This window comes from Aspergillus steynii (assembly GCF_002849105.1).
Source record: "Aspergillus steynii IBT 23096 chromosome Unknown P170scaffold_1, whole genome shotgun sequence".
Lineage (NCBI taxonomy): Eukaryota > Fungi > Ascomycota > Eurotiomycetes > Eurotiales > Aspergillaceae > Aspergillus > Aspergillus steynii.
In genome coordinates, this window is record NW_020194398.1 from 4,587,698 (window position 1) to 4,604,198 (window position 16,501).

Consider the following 16,501-nt stretch of genomic DNA (forward strand, 5'->3'; position numbering starts at 1 on the left):
GGCATAAAGGGAGAAAACTCCTAGACGCCATACCGCAAACTATCCGTGAATGAGGATATCGGAGGAACAAAAGAAAAAATTCATAGCTGCCGTAATCCCCTCTCCTAGCTCCATCTCCAACCAAACGCATTGATTAAATCCTATAAACTGTCTCGTCTTCTTCAAGGAACCTGTTGACAGAAATTATGGTTAGCCAAATCAGACATTCTAGATTGGGTGGTGGCCGGGGATCAACTTACATCAGCTCATTTCTCTCATTCATGGCCTTCAAGGCTTGGATGGCTTCCGCTCGCTGGAACGTATGTCCTTCGCCGAGCGAGCGGTTATTGCGGACCGCGGTGTTCACAGCACCGATGAGTTCTTCCACGTCGGCGGTGTCGCCGCTAGCGAACACTTGGGTTCCCATCAAGGGCCCGAGTGCCTGACGGAAGACCGTCAGGCGAGCAGGCTGCAGAGACTGCGAAGCGCCACCGGCGGACGCTCCCTGGGACTGCGAATTATCCGTCTGGGACTCGACAAGCTGCGAAGCGGGTTGAGAGGATGCCACAGACATCTGGGACTGGCTCTGGGTCTGGGTGCGGGTGGCGCTCGATCGGAGTCGCTGACCACGGGGGCTGGCACTGTACAAGCCGTCGCCGTTTTCTGACACATCGTCTCCATCTGCATCCATTTCGTCGGCGGTCGTACGGGCTTCTGCGCGCGTGCTGGTCGTGCCGCCTCTCCGGGTCGATCGCGCACTTGCGGTATTTGCTGGCGTGGCATCGTCGTCGTCGTCGGAATCGGAACCGCTGGACTCGGAGTCTTCGTCGAAGGAGGCAACCTTTCTTCGCTTCCGGCGTTCATCCTCAAGGACTTCTTTGAACATGGCAAAACGAAGGATAGATTCGGCAATCTTGGCATCGCGCTCTTCAACCCGACTAGACAGGCGAGACTTCGCGTGAGCAGTCGACAAACGAATCAACGTTTCGAGGGTACGGGCTGTGATGGGAGATGTTCGGCGCTGGTTGCCGGAAAGTTCGTCGTTTCGCAATGCCGAGTAGGTTGACACAATGTGATCAGCAGCTCCCTTCGTCAACACAGGCTTGACACGCGATTTGGCATATTGGATGTATTTCTTCACGAAGGGAATGCTCAGGATTTCGGGGTTCTTTCCTCTGTTCCGGCCGGTGTTAACCATACCGGCGTGGAGCATCACGTTGAAGTTCTCAAAGACTTCGGTTGGTTGGTTGGAGTCTTGGTTATCCTCGAGACCAACACCCAGGCTCTGGTTGAGCTGTTCTCTAACAGGCGCGCCTTCTTCAACACCAGGCTGGCGGTAACGGTGCATACGTAGCACATGCTCTGAAACCATTCGGTCCCGAGAATCCTCAATGTCATCTGTCATGACGAAGAGCAAATCGAAACGCGACAAGAGAGAATCCGGCAAGGCAATGTTCTTGTGCGGGTCTTTGTGCGGGTCGTACTGTCCATAGATCGGGTTGGCCGCAGCCAGGACACTGCATCGAGCGTTCAAACTCGTGTGAATACCGGCTTTGGCAATGGTAACCGTCTGCTGTTCCATCACTTCGTGAATGGCCACACGGTCGACATCACTCATCTTATCGAACTCGTCGATACAGACGACACCGCGGTCACCGAGTACCATTGCACCGGCCTCCAGTCTGCGCTCCCCAGTTTCCTTATCGGAAGTAACAGCAGCCGTCAGACCAACTCCAGACGATCCCCGTCCAGTGGTAGCAATCGCAAGAGGAGCGGTGTTCAGGACGAATCGAAGGAGTTGCGACTTGGCGGTGGAGGGATCACCAACCATCAAAATGTTGATATCACCACGCAAGTGAGTGCCGTTATCAAGGTTCTTCTCCATACCACCCAACAGCATGAGCAACATTGCCTTCTTCACGTAATCATGGCCGTAGATACTAGGTGCAAGCGAATGTGACATCAATTCAAACACGTTCTTCTTCTTCGAGATCTTGTTGATGTTTCGAATGTCGGTGTCGGTAATAGTGGCCTGCGCAATTCCTCCGCCGGATTTGGAAGATAGTTGGATGATGTTGTTTGCGAGAATGAGCGTACGGAAAGTCGAGGATCCAGAGTTTGCATTTCGATTTCCCAGGGAGCGATAGATACCGACCAGTTGGATTCGATCTCCGGGTTTGGCTCGGTCTACCAGGTCGTCGTCAAGGATCACATCCACGCTTCGGGGCAGCTGACCGGCCGGCGCTCGCTCAGGCATTTCTTGAATCGAAATCGTTTGATGGTCCATATAGGTAGAGTAACCATACTCGGTAATGAGCTATGAGAGGACTGGGCGTTAGTAATAGCTCTTGGATTGGAATACCATCCACACATACCGGGTTCTTTTCGTCATCCTCTTGTGGATAAACATTCAGATTTGTGGCTCCGCTGGCAGTCATGGTCTGATCTCGATACTTTCTCGTGAGAAATCGGTCCTTGCGCTCGCTATAGTGAACACTCTGGATCACTTTCGGCCGGACCAATGAACACTTCGTAACAATTCCCTCCAGGGAAATCATCCTGTTCAGATGATTCGACCCTAGGGTCCTAGGATTGCAGGCGAATTCTCCGAAGGCTCCGACGTAAGCGCAGTAATAGTTCTGAGATATATTAGTTTATGCAGGGGAGCCGCCAAAACCTAGGTCATCGTACCACATCGTCTGCTGTTTCTCGCGAGGACCGGCCTAACGACTTAATAACATCTTTTAGGGCTCTGTCGAAGGCTTGCGAGTAATCGAATGGATTCGTGAGCAGGCTTTTTTTGCCACATCAGCTGGTATACTTTTTTTGATATCTCTCTTATGGATAACCTACCCATCGGCGATCTCACGGTTGTGGGCTCTGATTTCATCGATGCTCACCTGTGATAGAAGAATTTTTTGTTAGTTTTATGTTTCAAGGCGACGGGACGTGAACAAACGCCGAAGGGGATCATACTATCAAGCGACGTAGTCCCCGATTCAACATCAATACAATGTCTGCTCGGTAACTAGCTGAAAGTCAGGCTCATTGTTTTCCAGAAATCGACGGAAATTCCAGAAAGGGAGGGTCGAGCAAGTGTCCACGAACCTTCGCGCTCTCGCATCGGCTAAAGCAGAGAAATTAGCATTATACAAAAAGCAGACAGGCACGAGAAGGCTTACTCGGATCGAGAAACTCGACGGCGGCACGCACTCGATCCTGAGCGGCCTCATCACGGAGTTGCACCCCGTCCATGGCGAAGGAATTTGGCCCTAAATGCGGTGGAATGGAATGGGGGTGAAATTGAGCCAGTTGGCTTGTCCAAGAACCGGAGAGCTGGTAGATAATGGCCTTGGGTCCAGAGGTGGTGCTTGTTCCCTTGCGGAGCTGCAGCTGGACGAAAGAGTGGGATGGCGGAGGATCCTTTCGGCGCCGACACGCCGTCCCGATCGGGCAGAATTGAATCGCGTCTCGCTGGACCAGACGCGTGTTTGACGCGCCCGTTGTGCTGCTGAGTCAGCAAGACTTTATGTCGGGCGTGCACTTTCCCTTTTTGGATCTCAGCACAAAGTTACCCATAACTGGAGTTACGATGTCTTCTTACTTGCACCACAGCACACAATGCAACAGACTTATGTTCTGGATATAATCACACTATTGTACACGTTGAGAAATGGGATGATAGTATATACATATAAACGCCAATGCCATGCTTCTTGGACAAATCGCCAGTGCTGCGACTAAGACGAGTCCTGGTTGTCTTTTTTAGCCAGCTCTTCCTTGGGAGGCTGATTTTCGTGGAGCCCATGATCCTGATCGGGATGTTCCACTTCCACCGGCAGAGAGCTGCCAGTGTCTTCATCGTTGTCAGAGTCCTTAGCAGTCGGGTTTTCGCTGTGCGAGTCTTCCTGACCGGAACCATGTTCTCCTTCCACCGGCCGAGAACTGCCGTCTTCATCATTGTTGTCTGAGTTGTCATGTTGCTCGCGATCGAATAACTCATCGGTCACCCCCTCCGCGATACGTCGGGCCTCCAGAAGAGATTCAGCCTCGATGTCATACTCGTCCTGGGGGTCGATGGTCTTTTCAGGGAGCTCGGAAGTATTGTCTAACGAGACAGGGTCGGTCTCATCAATGAAAAACCTATTCTCGCCAGGTTCCACGGTGTTTTCCGGATCAGGTCGAATGTGCGCATATTGCAGAGCCAAAGCTTCGAACTCCTTATCTTCCTCGGATTTCTCGGGCTCTTCGGCCTCTCCGCTTTCCCCTTCTCCCTCGACCTCCTTCGCCTCATCGCCGTCCTCAGTCCCCTCTTCCTCGATGTCGTAATATTCTTCCTTTGGCCGAGGAATGGCCCGACGTCTACCGCCTACTCCGAGAATACCTCCAGTCCATACAAAGTGATTGGATCCTTTCTCGGCATTCCTCTTGTCGCTTCGTTCTTGGCGACGTCGAAGCAACACACCCTGGAATTTGTCACGTAGAATGGGCATGTAGGCTATCGCCTTGATGGTTTTTGGTGCTTCCTTGTAGAGGGCTTTCACTTCGGCTGATCCATCGTAAATACTTCTCTCACGGAATCTAAGTAAGGAGGAAGCCAGATACACCATAGAGATGTAAGTAGGCTGCAGAAAGTCCGGCTGGACCTTGCTCCAGTATCGCCGTCCTTCCTTACCAAGGACATCGGGGCGCTTCCCGCGCTTGGGGTTTTCCATTAAGTCAATACCAGCCGGAACTCCGTTGGGCTTCAGCCCATGCCCTCGGCGTAGGTTCTTCCATCCAGGAAAGTTTGGCATGAACTTTGTTTCGAAGATGGTGAAAGCTTCGAGCTGGTCTGAGGGTCTATCAGAGGATGCAAGCATCTGCACCAAAGTTGACCAGTTGAAAGTCGTCATAGAAAAGCCCGCCTTCTGGATCTCCGATACAACCTGAGGGAGCTTCCATGCCTCGTTTCGATAGGCTAAAGAACGCATGTATAAAGAAAGCGGCCGGGATAAGAAGAATCGATATGAGTGCAGCACAGACGTCTCGGGATGAGTCTCTCCAGAACTATCAAATTTGAGGAACCCTTCCGGCTCACTGCGTAGTGAAATCGGCAGAGAGGGTTGAGGCGGACCGACATCAGAGGCATCAATGGTATCGGTAGCCTCGGCAGCAAAAGCAGCATCAGTCGCGTCAGTGGCATCAGCAGCAGGGAGCAGCTGCTTAGACAGCCATTTATCGATATCGACCCGGCTGGCTAAGTGCTTAGCACGCGAGAAGGCCATATTCCAGCACTCTTCAACCTTTGAATATTCTTCGCCTTTGAGATGGGCGAGCATTAGTGCAGAAACTAGTTGAATCGGGGCTGTGTCCTCGACAGTTCCCAACGCCTCGGGGGTAGGCCCGCTTCGGATGAACTCATCGAACAGTTCACGAGCTTTCGTCGAGGCTCCTCTCGTTCCGTATGCGTTTATGACATATTGGTAATACATAGCAGGGAAGGCGATGCTAGGCGATTGCCCTCCCGCACCGGGTAACGGCTGTTTAGATGCCAACTTCATGCTATCAAACTTGCGGAGGGTGTCCATCAGGAATTTTTCAGCATTTTTCAGGCGAACTTCGGCAGCATTGACACCTTCGCTACCTTCATCCTGCACAATCTGCAAGTCACGCTGGAGCTGACTCTTCAGAACAAGCAAACGAGAGCTAAATCCGGGCCGGTTGAAGCGCTTTATGATCTCGCGGAAAACAATGTGCACCATGTCGCGATTCCGGGCTTTCACGTAACCATACAGAATGATAGTATAGTGGAATTCGGTCGCATAAATGCGACGGCTTCTGTGAAGTGTCCGCAGGATTCGACGGGCAGAATCCGTCTGGTTTATAAGCACCAAGCTAAGCATGAGGGCGGCATAGGTCATCCCATCCGGTGCTAGGTCGATCGCATCCATACGGGAGCGGATCCTAGAAATAGCGTCCAGATCTATCCGGAAAGCATGGTTCCAAAGCAGCACATTCCACATTCTCAAGCGCGATCCCTGGATGCGCAAGCCGAGGCAGGTCTCTGCAACGCTCTCGGCCAGATCGAGTCTCTGGTTGCGGCAGTAGGCCTCCACGATGGTATCAAGAAGCGGGGCTGTAATCTGCACTTGTTTCTGCTTGGCGAGAAGAAGCAGTTGACGAACTGTTGCAATATCACCCTTATGGGCACACAATCCCATCAACGTGCCGAAGGTGTGCGAATTGGGTTCGACGTTGTTTTCTAGCATCCTCTCAAATGCGGCAAAGGCACCTTGGAAGTCATCTGATCGGGCATGCGCAGTAAGAACAATGTTCCAGCAGATGTTGTTTGGCGTCAGTCCGAATTCCCCCGCTATTCTATCGAACTGACGAAGCGTCGATTTCACATCACCGGCCCTAGCATGGACGTAGAGAAGCGGAGTGACGAGTTTCCGACTACGCGGTTTGCCATGGTCCGCGAGGTACCTATCAAATACACGAGTAACACTCTGCACATCGCCGGCTCTTGAGAAGGCGATTAAGGCACTCTTGTAAGCATAGACCGACGGTTTTCGGTAGAATTTAGTAAACTCATTCAACAGGTATTGAACCCCAGTTGTTATTTCCAGCGCGGCGAGTCGTTCTAGAAGCTTTCCCAAGAGTTTGGACGGGGGAATGTCTTCCGGCGACTGCCAGCGAAAATTGCGATACACTAGAATGGACTTGACGAATGTTGAACGGATGTCGGATGACTGGAATGTTGTGATGAGGTCGAAATAGTTGCCGGGTGTGATTATGTCCAGTGCATGGTACTTTCGCAAAAGAAGCAAGAGGTTGTCAGTCGGTATCTTTTCGACCAACTCTCGGTTCGTGAAGACACGAGCGATCAAGAAAGAAGAAAGACCACGGAGAGATGTATCTGCACTCTCATTTTCCAAGTAAGAAGATAAACCGAGCAAATTCCGCGATAGGTCAGACGCAGAGAAATGTGGCACGAGGAGACTCCAGAGCTGAGTACCCGAGGTAGTCGGCATCGAGAGCCATAACCCATGAACCGCTTTCCAATCGCCGGCTTTAAGAAGTTTCGCTAGAGTGAAAGCCCAGCAGTCATGACCTCGTTGTCTGGAAATGGCTTCCTGGCAAATTGAAATCATCTCTGCTGGTTGTTCAGTAGAATGATAAGATCTAGCCAAGTTCAAGTAGTCATCGGCAGATCTCGAGTCAACTGCGATCCCGTCAAATAATCTTTTGACCCGCCTATAGTCGCTGACACGCGCGGAATGACTGAGATACGCCAGAAGAGCCGAATTCATGTCGTCAGGATGTCCTAGCGCCGCATACAGCGCCCATGCTTGGTCATATTGGCCGGGTTGCGCCTTGGCCAAAAGCAAGACGAGTGCTCTTCTCGTTTCACTGCTCTCATCGAGCTCCTCCGCTGTTTCTTCCTCCGACTTGGGTTCTCTTGCCGACTGTGGCAAACCAGCAGCGTGCGTCGCGTAATTTCGAGACAGACTCGGAATGGCCTTTTTCTTTCTTCGGGGAAGAAGTCTTCGGGGGGCTCGTAGCAAGCATGACGTGACGACTTCCTGTGCATGCGGCGGATACAAGAATTCGAGAACGGGAGATCGCGCATCGTTGGCGACCGCGCCTGAACTTGCTTTGCCTCCCAAGGCACTTGAGGGTCGCGTGGGTTTCGACTGTAGAGAAACCAGAAGCCAACGGAGACATTCAACGCTGGCGGTATTGAGTTGCCCAGGACCAGAGTTGAATGGTTTGGGACCTCGGATCATGCCATTTGAATCCCGAAAGAAACGCCGTCCTGCGTTCTCAAGGCATCCGGCGGCCCGTTCCAGCATCACCCCCGAAGATTGCGGTGCTATGCCCTGAAATCACCGAGTTCGAAAAGGGATGCGTAGCATATCGGTTCGAAGAGACCTATTGTCGGATGGAAAGATAGGTTAGATACTGACTGGATTTTCACGGTCTCGGACAACGGAAAAGGCGTACCAGAGCAGAGGAACCGGGTGCACGAAGCTTCCAAGGCACAACCAACCGGAATCTCCACGGGGAGAAAACGCAATCCGAGGTGCAGTTCGGAATTAATCAATCAGAATGCCAATTGGAAAAAGCATCCACTGGGGGCGATGGCGCGGTGTTGACACGGGGTCAAAATTTGAGAGGGTGCAGGTAACGAGCTTGGCCGACGCTGGAAAAGAGAATCCCGCCGAGCGTAAATCAGCCGGGCATTCGTTTGGCCGAGAACTGACCACGCCAGCCCGCACTCTCTCGCAACCCACCGGCCCATCGACGTATCTGTCCGTCTGCTTCTCCCAGCACCATGGATATCACCGATTTTATTTTCGCCCAGCGCGAGGACGTGCTGCTCGCTGGCGACTACAATGGCTACCGTGCCCACGCCACCCGCAAATTGCACAAACTCCGCAAGAAGCTGGGGCAGACTACTCCCAAAGGTCGAAAGTACACGGCCAAACCGCCGGTGAGCGCCGAAAACATCAGCAACAACGTGGCGTAAGTGCTTTGCTCCTCTTTTCCTGGCGTTTTCGTTGACTAACACCCGTCGTTTAGTTACGTCCATGTCCTCCTTTTGAGCTCCGAACGGGCATGGGCACAGGCCATGCACATGAAGTCCGCACACTCGGCAGATCCATCAGCGAAGGGAATTGTCGGAGCCGCCAGACGCCAGATCATCTCGAGGCTTCACAAGGCAACGGGTTACGCAAAGCAGTTGGTACTGTTGTTGGAAGATCAGACGACTTCTGGGGCTACGGGGATCGACGTTCTCGAAGCACGCGCATACCTTGCGACCCTCTCCGGGGCGCTTTGCCTTGACAAGCGCCAATGGAAGCAATGTGTTGAGCATTACTCGATCGCCAAGGTGATCTATACCGCGCTCGGTCAACGGTCTAAACGAGATGCGTTCCGGGATCTTCTCTCGAGCACCGTCGACCCCAGTCTTAGATACGCGGCGTATCAGATGAAGTTGCCCCGATCCAAGCCTCTTTCGTCCCTGGCAATTGCCTTCTTCCCATCGGATTCCCAGATTCGCGGGGAAGTCGAGAAGGTGGATCCCAATTGTTTCAATGAGGAGGCCGCTGGGACTCGGAAAACCGCCGACGGAGGGGTTCAGCAACTGCCCGAAAATATCACATGGAGGACCCGGACCGTTGCATTGGAAGATGCGGCGATCTCGCAGGCTCTTGCGGCCGCTGCAGCTGCAGAGTCTCGCCTTACGTCGTGGCTCGCCGACCCCTCGGGAAAATCCGCCTCTTCGAAAGACAAGGCCGCCGCTTATGATAATGTCATCATTGCGAGTCAAGATGCGGTTGATGCGACCAAAACGGCGATCGATGAACTCGCCGGCGAGGGAGTAGACCCGGGTGACAAAAGAATGCAGAGCCTGCAGGTCACTCGGACTGCGGTGAATTACGCCTTGGTGGGATGGCGAATTGGGCGCAATCGCGTCCTGTGTGGAGAGCAAGACGGTATCTCTTTTGAGACCGACCAGATCAAATCACACAAGAGTGGCAAAGCTCGAGGCAATCGCGATGATGCCCAGGGCAAGAAATTGGCGCGCCTGCGCGAGAGAGTCGTCTTGTACGACTCCACGCTCCAAAGTCTCGAATATATTCTGGAGCTCCCTGGTGTCGCTGCAGACACTGCCTTCGTGAAGGAAATGGAAGTCAAGAGCTCTTACTTCCGCTCACTTAGGTATGACCCTAGTCCCGGCGATCGGTTGAAAATCGGCTAACGTGAAATCAGGTGTCTTTCCATCGGGCGGTCCCACAGCATCCTAGGCAAGTCCCAGAATGCGCTTGCCTTGTACTCGCAGGCATTGGCCCTCTCCGAGGCTTCGGGCGCTGGCCAGGCGTCGTCGGACGTGGAAGGGCCCCCCAGACTTGACGTTTCTCGCGATCAGTTCCAGAGCCTAGTGTCGACCTTACAGGGGCTGGTAGCACAGTACCGCGGGCTGGTCACTTTGGAAAAACTTTCCGAGGCGCAGCAATCAAGCTCGGCCAACCAGCGGCCTGCCGTTGAGCGACTGCATGAATACTCCGGTGACGGGTTGGATTTGGCCAATCTCGTGCCGTATCCGCCTCGGATGCAACCGATCCCCGTGAAACCTCTCTTCCTTGATGTCGCATGGAACTACATTGATTATCCCCGTGAGGGTGACGCCAACCAGGGCGCCGTCCAAGCCGAGGTTGAGCCCGCAGCCGAAGAAAAGAAGGGTGGTCGGCGAGGCTGGTTTGGTTTTGGACGTTAGAATAGGGAATAGGTCTATGCGACTACTTGAGCGGTTTGTTCTCGACCGGTTTCGGGCTCTTTTGTGAATAGGTATGACGTGACGACGGAGCAAAAGCGGATGCTACGAGGCGACGCGTTTTCAATTTTGGTATCCAGTGGTCGGAATGGAATACTCGAATTATGGATGCACCGGTAATTCTTAACTTCTTGGTTTGGTGCCAGTAGGGGGTTCTTAGATGTCGGTCATGAATATCTGGATGCCAGTAGATGAACTCGGTTCAATTTATATATTTCGCATCTGTAATAGGCATTCAGGTTTGAGTCGAGTTCGACCGTAATATGCAAAACTAAATCAAGCTCGAGACATTGTCTGGACGCATGCCATACTTCCTACCTGCAGGATTCCCAATAATGACCGCAATGACCGTATGAGGCGACTGCATTCGGTGGTGCCATCAGCATAACCGTGCAACGGAGCATAGCTGAGTCAGACCGACATAAGGCATTACATGCAGCGTCGGATGTCTTCGGATAAGCCGACCCGGGAGTTGGACAGCCGAATCACCTTTTTGCCAATCCTGATTAGATGGAGGTCGAAGGGCGGAATGGTTAGGAATAGTCATGGTCGCATTGGTTCCGCATCTCAACGTCATCATGGATACTGGCCAACGTGTCTTCGTCTTTTCGTTGCATGTTGGGGTCTTTTGCTGGGGCGATGCGGGGTGAGCCTGGGTGCCTTTATGCCTGAGGACCATGCACCACCGATCGATATGTAGGCCTTACTCCGTACATCCGCAATCAATCAGGGATGGTAGTCGGAGGGTGCTCCGTATTGAGAGTCGATTAACTTGAGAGATGACTGCCTCTGGGAATCAATTGCCCTGTATACGCCATATATCTAGTTCATATAGTTCGTATACTTCGTATAGTACCTGAACAGCCCGAGGCAAGTTTGGCTGGTTTGACCGGGACTAACGCCATTGGGCGAGTACCTGCATGGCGCGGGAGGGCCGCTTCGCCGCAGCCAATCAGGCTGGATTGAAGGAAATGAAGTTTTGCTCCTCCTTTTTCTTGCACGGTTGGCCCGCCGGTCGCTCCGTAGTCTCTCCTTCGTCCTGTTCCTTCCGCGTATCACAACATCCTCTTTTTTCTTTTCTTCGTTGGCCCTCATTTATTCACTCTTTTACCCCCCTCCCCCCCTCCCCGACTCCATCCTCTGTCCCTCGGGGTTGCGTCTCTTCTATTCTCTCTCTTCTCTCTCTCCTTCTCTCCCCCCCCCTTCTCGCTCCTTTCCCTCCGGAGAGTTTGTTCGTCATGGCCAGCGTCAATGGGAGCTTCGCCTCCCCTGCCGCGGATGCGACTGTCACTCCCCGGCTGTTTCAGGCCGGGGGCCTCGTCTCTTCTTACCTCGAGGGTCTCAATGCCTGGAAGGCGATTCTAACCTTGTTCCTGGCTGCCGTGATCTATGATCAGAGTGAGTGATTATCGGAAATCCGTCCGTTTCTTATCGGGAGTCCCGGCTGACCCAGTGGGGCGACTGTAGTGCGATACTTCTGGCAAAAGGGCTCGATTGTCGGACCCTCATGGAAGATGCCTTTCATGGGCCCGTTCCTTCAATCCGTCAATCCGAAATTCCATGAGTACAAGGCCAAATGGGACAGCGGAGAATTGAGCTGCGTCTCCGTCTTCCACAAGTAGGTCTTCCCGGCATCCCCATCTCAATTGCGTTTCGATTGCCATTGGCAATGTCGCGTAAGATTGTCATCTAACAAACCCCGCCGCATAGATTCGTCGTCATTGCCTCCACTCGTGACATGTCTCGGAAGATCTTCAATTCGCCCACCTATGTCAAGCCTTGTGTGGTGGATGTCGCGCACAAGCTGCTCGGCAAGACCAACTGGGTGTTCTTGGATGGAAAGGACCACGTCGAGTACCGCAAGGGTCTGAACGGACTGTTTACCCGCCAGGCGCTCTCTTGCTACCTTCCCCGCCTGGAGGAGGAGTACAACAAGTACTACAAGTACTTCCTCGAGAAGTCCGAAGCGGAAAAGCATGCGCCTACTCCGTGGATGCCCGAATTCCGCGAGCTCATGTGCGCCGTCTCCTGCCGTACCTTTGTCGGCCACTACATCACCGACGAGGCCATCAAGAAGATCGCCGACGACTACTACATGATCACTGCCGCCCTGGAACTGGTCAACTTCCCCTTTATCCTGCCCTACACCAAGGCCTGGTACGGCAAGAAGGCTTCGGATATGGTGCTGGAGGAATTCGCCAAGTGCGCGGCCAAGAGTAAGGCGCGCATGGCCGCCGGCGGAGAAGTCAGCTGCATCATGGACGCCTGGGTCAAGGCTCAGCAGGATTCCGCCAAGTATCGCGAGAAGATCGCCCAGGGTATCCAGGTCGACTCCAGCGAGAAGCCTTCTCAGGTCCTCCGTGATTTCAGCAATTTCGAAATTTCTCAGACCATCTTCACTTTCCTGTTCGCCTCCCAAGATGCCACCAGCGCCGCCTCTACTTGGCTCTTCCAGCTCATGGCCGACCGCCCCGAGGTCTTGGACAAGGTTCGCGAGGAGAACTTGCGTGTTCGCAACGGCGACATCGATGCTCCCCTGACCATGGATCTGCTCGACAAGTTGGAATACACTCGCGCCGTGGTCAAGGAGACCCTTCGGTACCGCCCTCCCGTCATCATGGTTCCGTATCTGGTCAAGAAGGATTTCCCCATCACCGACAAGATCACCGTGACCAAGGGCTCCATGATCATTCCCTCCGTCTGGCCTGCCACTCACGACGAGGAGGCCTACCCCAACCCCGATTCGTTTGACCCGGATCGGTGGATCTCGGGCACCGCCGAACAGCACCCCAAGAACTGGCTCGTGTTCGGCACGGGCCCTCATTACTGCCTTGGACAAACCTATGCTCAGCTGAACCTGATGGCCATGATTGGCAAGGCCAGTCTCGAGATGGACTGGGAGCATTTCCCTACCGAGAAGTCCGAGGACATCAAGGTGTTTGCCACGATTTTCCCTCAGGTATGTTTTCCCACCTCTTCCAGCAGTCAATAATTCCTTGTGCCTCCTGCTAACAAACCAATAGGATGACTGTCTTCTCACTTTCCGTCCTCGCCCCCGCCCTTAATCTTTTTTCTCAATTCCCTTCATCTTTCTTTTCTCTTCTTCATCGTTTCTCTTTCAAAAGCGAAGCTCGGGCTCATCCTATTGCTTTTGTGCTCTAGCGCCTTGCTAGCAGTGTCATGAGTTAGACCTTGTTTATATCTGGTTGGAGTCATCCGATTCCATCCCATGGTCCTCCAGCATTAAGCTTCTATCCTGGAGATAGAATGGCCGGACGCTTTATCCTTTTCACTGTTTCCCTTTCTTGCTGTACCTACCTTTGTACTATTGCCCTGTGGAGTCCCCCATGGGCGAATTTTCCCCCCTTTGTTTTTTTCCCTTTGATTTCTTTTGGGTGGATGGAAGTCCCAAGGCCTCAGATCTGGCTTTATTGCGAGCCGGTGATCTCTGAGGCCAAGACGGACCAGAGTACATGATTTTGAAATGATGCCTGTGGAACCCTCACGAATGAAGAACTGGGCCACTTTCTTAGATACGGTATTTAGAACTAATAATAATTGCAGCTTTCTTTGATGTTTGAGGTTCGGGATGTAGATTTTGCCTGTAGGGATATACTTGGATGTTCATTCAGCCTGAGGCAGCCTTGATCACGCGTCGGGAATTTCCTTCCATCGATCTTCCTGTTCTCCTTCTCCATCCCAGACATGATTCAGATCGATGATCGTTGCATGACAGCAAAGATGTCATTCCTCAAGTATAACATGCCCAATACCTGTTGCATTCTGTCTATCCAATTCTCTATACAGCTACAAACCATCAGCTCAAATAATCTAACCACTAACGTCATTAACCGTCTCGCCTGCGCACCACCGTTCAATCGTCCACTTCACCGCATCCTGCAGATTCACCAACGTATCTTCCGACAACCAAGCCAGATGAGGCGTCAACACCAAATTCAGCCCTTCAGCCTCGACCCCCAGCAACGGCGAATCCCCTCGCCCCGCCGGCTCCCTCGCAAAGACATCCGTCGCCGCCCCCGAAATCCACCCCTGCCTGAGCGCCTCCAGCAGCGCGCTCTCATCGACAATCCCACCCCTCGCAACATTGATCAGCAAGGCTTGCGGATGCATCCCCTCCAGCTCCTCCCTCGAGATCAACCCCTCCGTCTCCGGCGTTCGCGGCAAGCAAAGAATCACCACCGTGGACTGCCTCAGGACCTGGTCGAAGGGCGTCCGTCCTGCGCGCGGCCGCTCCACCTCGCCCTTCCGCTCTGCAATCAGCACCTTCATCCCGAGGGCCGCGCCGACCTTCGCGATCCGCTGCCCGAGCGCTCCGTAGCCGATCACGCCTAAGGTTTCTCGACCGCAGAGCACCGGCGCGTGGCCGTCCTTGGAGCGCAGGCGTCGATGCAGCGACCCCGTCGTTTTCCAGTCCGTGTCTCGCTCCGGATCGGCGGGGATGGCGGCCGTCGCGCAGTGGAGCTGCACGATCTTGCGCCGGGTAGCGAAGTAGAGGCCGATGGCGTGCTCACTGACGCTCTCGACGTTGGTGCCCGGGCAGTTGCACACGGGGATCCCCCGGGCCCGGGCGGCGTCTTTGTCCACGCAGTCGGTCCCCGTGGCCATGACCACGACTAGGCGGAGGTGGGGTGTGACTTCGGGGCTCAGTTCTTTAGCCGTGAGGGCGATGGTGGTCGTGATGATGATCGTGGCGTCTTTGATGCGCGGCGCCAAGTCGGATTGGGAGGTCCATTGGTGTTGGATGAGAGTATAGGATTGTGGTAAGGGGAGGGCCGGCGCTGGAATTGGGCAGTGGATAGCTTCTATTGCCACGATGTTATGGTGCTGGCCATCGACAGACATTTTGGCCTTGCAATTGCAGGAGGGATGTTTGGAATTGGGTAAAGGAAATCAATTGCAGGATGCAACGCTGCTAATAAATTAGAATGCCTAACGAAAGTGCAGAAAGAATGGAGGTGGGCACGCCCTGTGCGTGACAGGGAGGCCATCTAGTATACAGCGATCCACAATCTCCGAGCATAACCGCCCCAGGCCCACTCATGAACCAAGTATATCTTGGTCGACTATCTTATCTCACTTCTAGTCGTCATCGCCATGCGGTTTGAGCCATATCAAAAGGTAGGATGAATCACAATGGTGACCGAAGCATGTCCACGGCCAAAAAATAAGCATTTCTCTTCTCTGTCTTCTGTGGCGACCCTTCCTGAGCCGTCTTGTCGAAAGCATGGCTACAACGTTTCACCTGCAAGGGTATAACACGGCCACCTCCCTTGAGCTCCAATCTACGCCCCAGCTCATTCCCTTCCGGCGCAAGCCTATCCCCGTCGGCCGTGACAATCATCACCCGAGGCGGGAACCGCTCCGGGGCCGCACACAACGGAGACACATAGGGATCCGCAAGATTCACCTGGCCCTGGAATACAGCGTTCTTGAACAGACGCATCATCCAGGCAGAAATCGGCGGACCATGGGGATTCGGCGCCATCTTAGCTCCCGGGTCGATTGTCCAGTCGACAGTCGGATAGAAGGCGATGGCGCAGTGGAATGCACTGGGGGGATAAACCACACTTGCGAGACTGAGCACGATGCTTCCTCCCGCGCCGAATCCCGAGAGAGCTACCTTCGAGGTGTCGAATGTCTCGCGCTGGCTCCGCACCCAAGTGATGGCGTCCTCGGCATCCTCATGCGCCGCTGGGAAAGGGTGCTCCGGAGCAAGACGATACCCGACATCGATGACCGTGTAGCCTGTCCTTTCGCTAACCTTTCGACAGAAAGAATCGTCACTTCCATGAGCGGGGATTACGAAGCCGCCTCTGTGGAAGTTGATCAGGACTGGACCGACTTGACCTGGGGGTTGCCGTTGGGTCGGTTGATAGACATGGACTGGGATGGATCGCTTGGGGTTGCGCGATGGGATTGAATAGACCACATTGGGACTTGCGGAGGTTCCACCCGTCATTCGAGCCCATAATCTCACGCAGATTACAAGGATCCTGAGGTAGATATAGTAGAGAAGCGACATGGCGATGGGGGAAGTTGGATGTTAGAAGTTGGACTGGTAAAGGGCTGGTATAGATGGAAGGATATTTCTAAGAGTTATAAGCTTGGTAAAAAGGAAAGTAATGTCTGGAAAGTCATGACAAGAGGGAGGGAGGAAGAGAGAAAGAGATTTATAGA

General features: G+C 53.5%; 6 protein-coding genes across 6 annotated transcripts; 3 read left to right on the forward strand and 3 right to left on the reverse strand.

Annotated features, from left to right (window-relative positions):
• Window positions 1-133: 133 nt before the first annotated feature.
• On the reverse strand, window positions 134-7,817 carry P170DRAFT_470601 (MCM-domain-containing protein; the record flags this gene model as incomplete). Its single annotated transcript, XM_024852776.1, has 9 exons — window positions 134-170; window positions 240-2,296; window positions 2,355-2,618; window positions 2,671-2,773; window positions 2,833-2,879; window positions 2,956-3,007; window positions 3,088-3,106; window positions 3,162-3,487; window positions 3,721-7,817. The coding sequence occupies 9 exons, from the start codon at window positions 7,815-7,817 to the stop codon at window positions 134-136; spliced, it is 7,002 nt and encodes a 2,333-aa protein (XP_024710486.1).
• A 420-nt stretch (window positions 7,818-8,237) lies between these two features.
• Window positions 8,238-10,549, forward strand: P170DRAFT_374748 (signal recognition particle subunit SRP68). Its single transcript, XM_024845297.1, has 3 exons — window positions 8,238-8,490; window positions 8,548-9,690; window positions 9,742-10,549. Exons 1-3 carry the CDS (start codon window positions 8,300-8,302, stop codon window positions 10,244-10,246), a joined length of 1,839 nt encoding a protein of 612 aa, XP_024710487.1. The 5' UTR covers window positions 8,238-8,299; the 3' UTR covers window positions 10,247-10,549.
• A 992-nt stretch (window positions 10,550-11,541) lies between these two features.
• erg5 (C-22 sterol desaturase erg5) lies at window positions 11,542-13,295 on the forward strand (the record flags this gene model as incomplete). Its single annotated transcript, XM_024843589.1, has 3 exons — window positions 11,542-11,701; window positions 11,771-11,921; window positions 12,014-13,295. 3 exons carry the CDS (start codon window positions 11,542-11,544, stop codon window positions 13,293-13,295), a joined length of 1,593 nt encoding a protein of 530 aa, XP_024710488.1.
• A 138-nt stretch (window positions 13,296-13,433) lies between these two features.
• Window positions 13,434-13,816, forward strand: P170DRAFT_35161 (uncharacterized protein). Its single transcript, XM_024843880.1, has one exon. The coding sequence runs from the start codon at window positions 13,571-13,573 to the stop codon at window positions 13,778-13,780; it is 210 nt and encodes a 69-aa protein (XP_024710489.1). The 5' UTR covers window positions 13,434-13,570; the 3' UTR covers window positions 13,781-13,816.
• A 318-nt stretch (window positions 13,817-14,134) lies between these two features.
• On the reverse strand, window positions 14,135-15,248 carry P170DRAFT_461111 (D-isomer specific 2-hydroxyacid dehydrogenase family protein; the record flags this gene model as incomplete). Its single annotated transcript, XM_024852000.1, has 1 exon — window positions 14,135-15,248. The coding sequence occupies exon 1, from the start codon at window positions 15,164-15,166 to the stop codon at window positions 14,135-14,137; it is 1,032 nt and encodes a 343-aa protein (XP_024710490.1). The 5' UTR covers window positions 15,167-15,248.
• Window positions 15,249-15,452: 204 nt separating this feature from the next.
• On the reverse strand, window positions 15,453-16,346 carry P170DRAFT_470605 (alpha/beta-hydrolase; the record flags this gene model as incomplete). The annotated part of the gene is made up of 1 exon (XM_024852777.1): window positions 15,453-16,346. One exon carries the CDS (start codon window positions 16,344-16,346, stop codon window positions 15,453-15,455), a length of 894 nt encoding a protein of 297 aa, XP_024710491.1.
• Window positions 16,347-16,501: the final 155 nt, after the last annotated feature.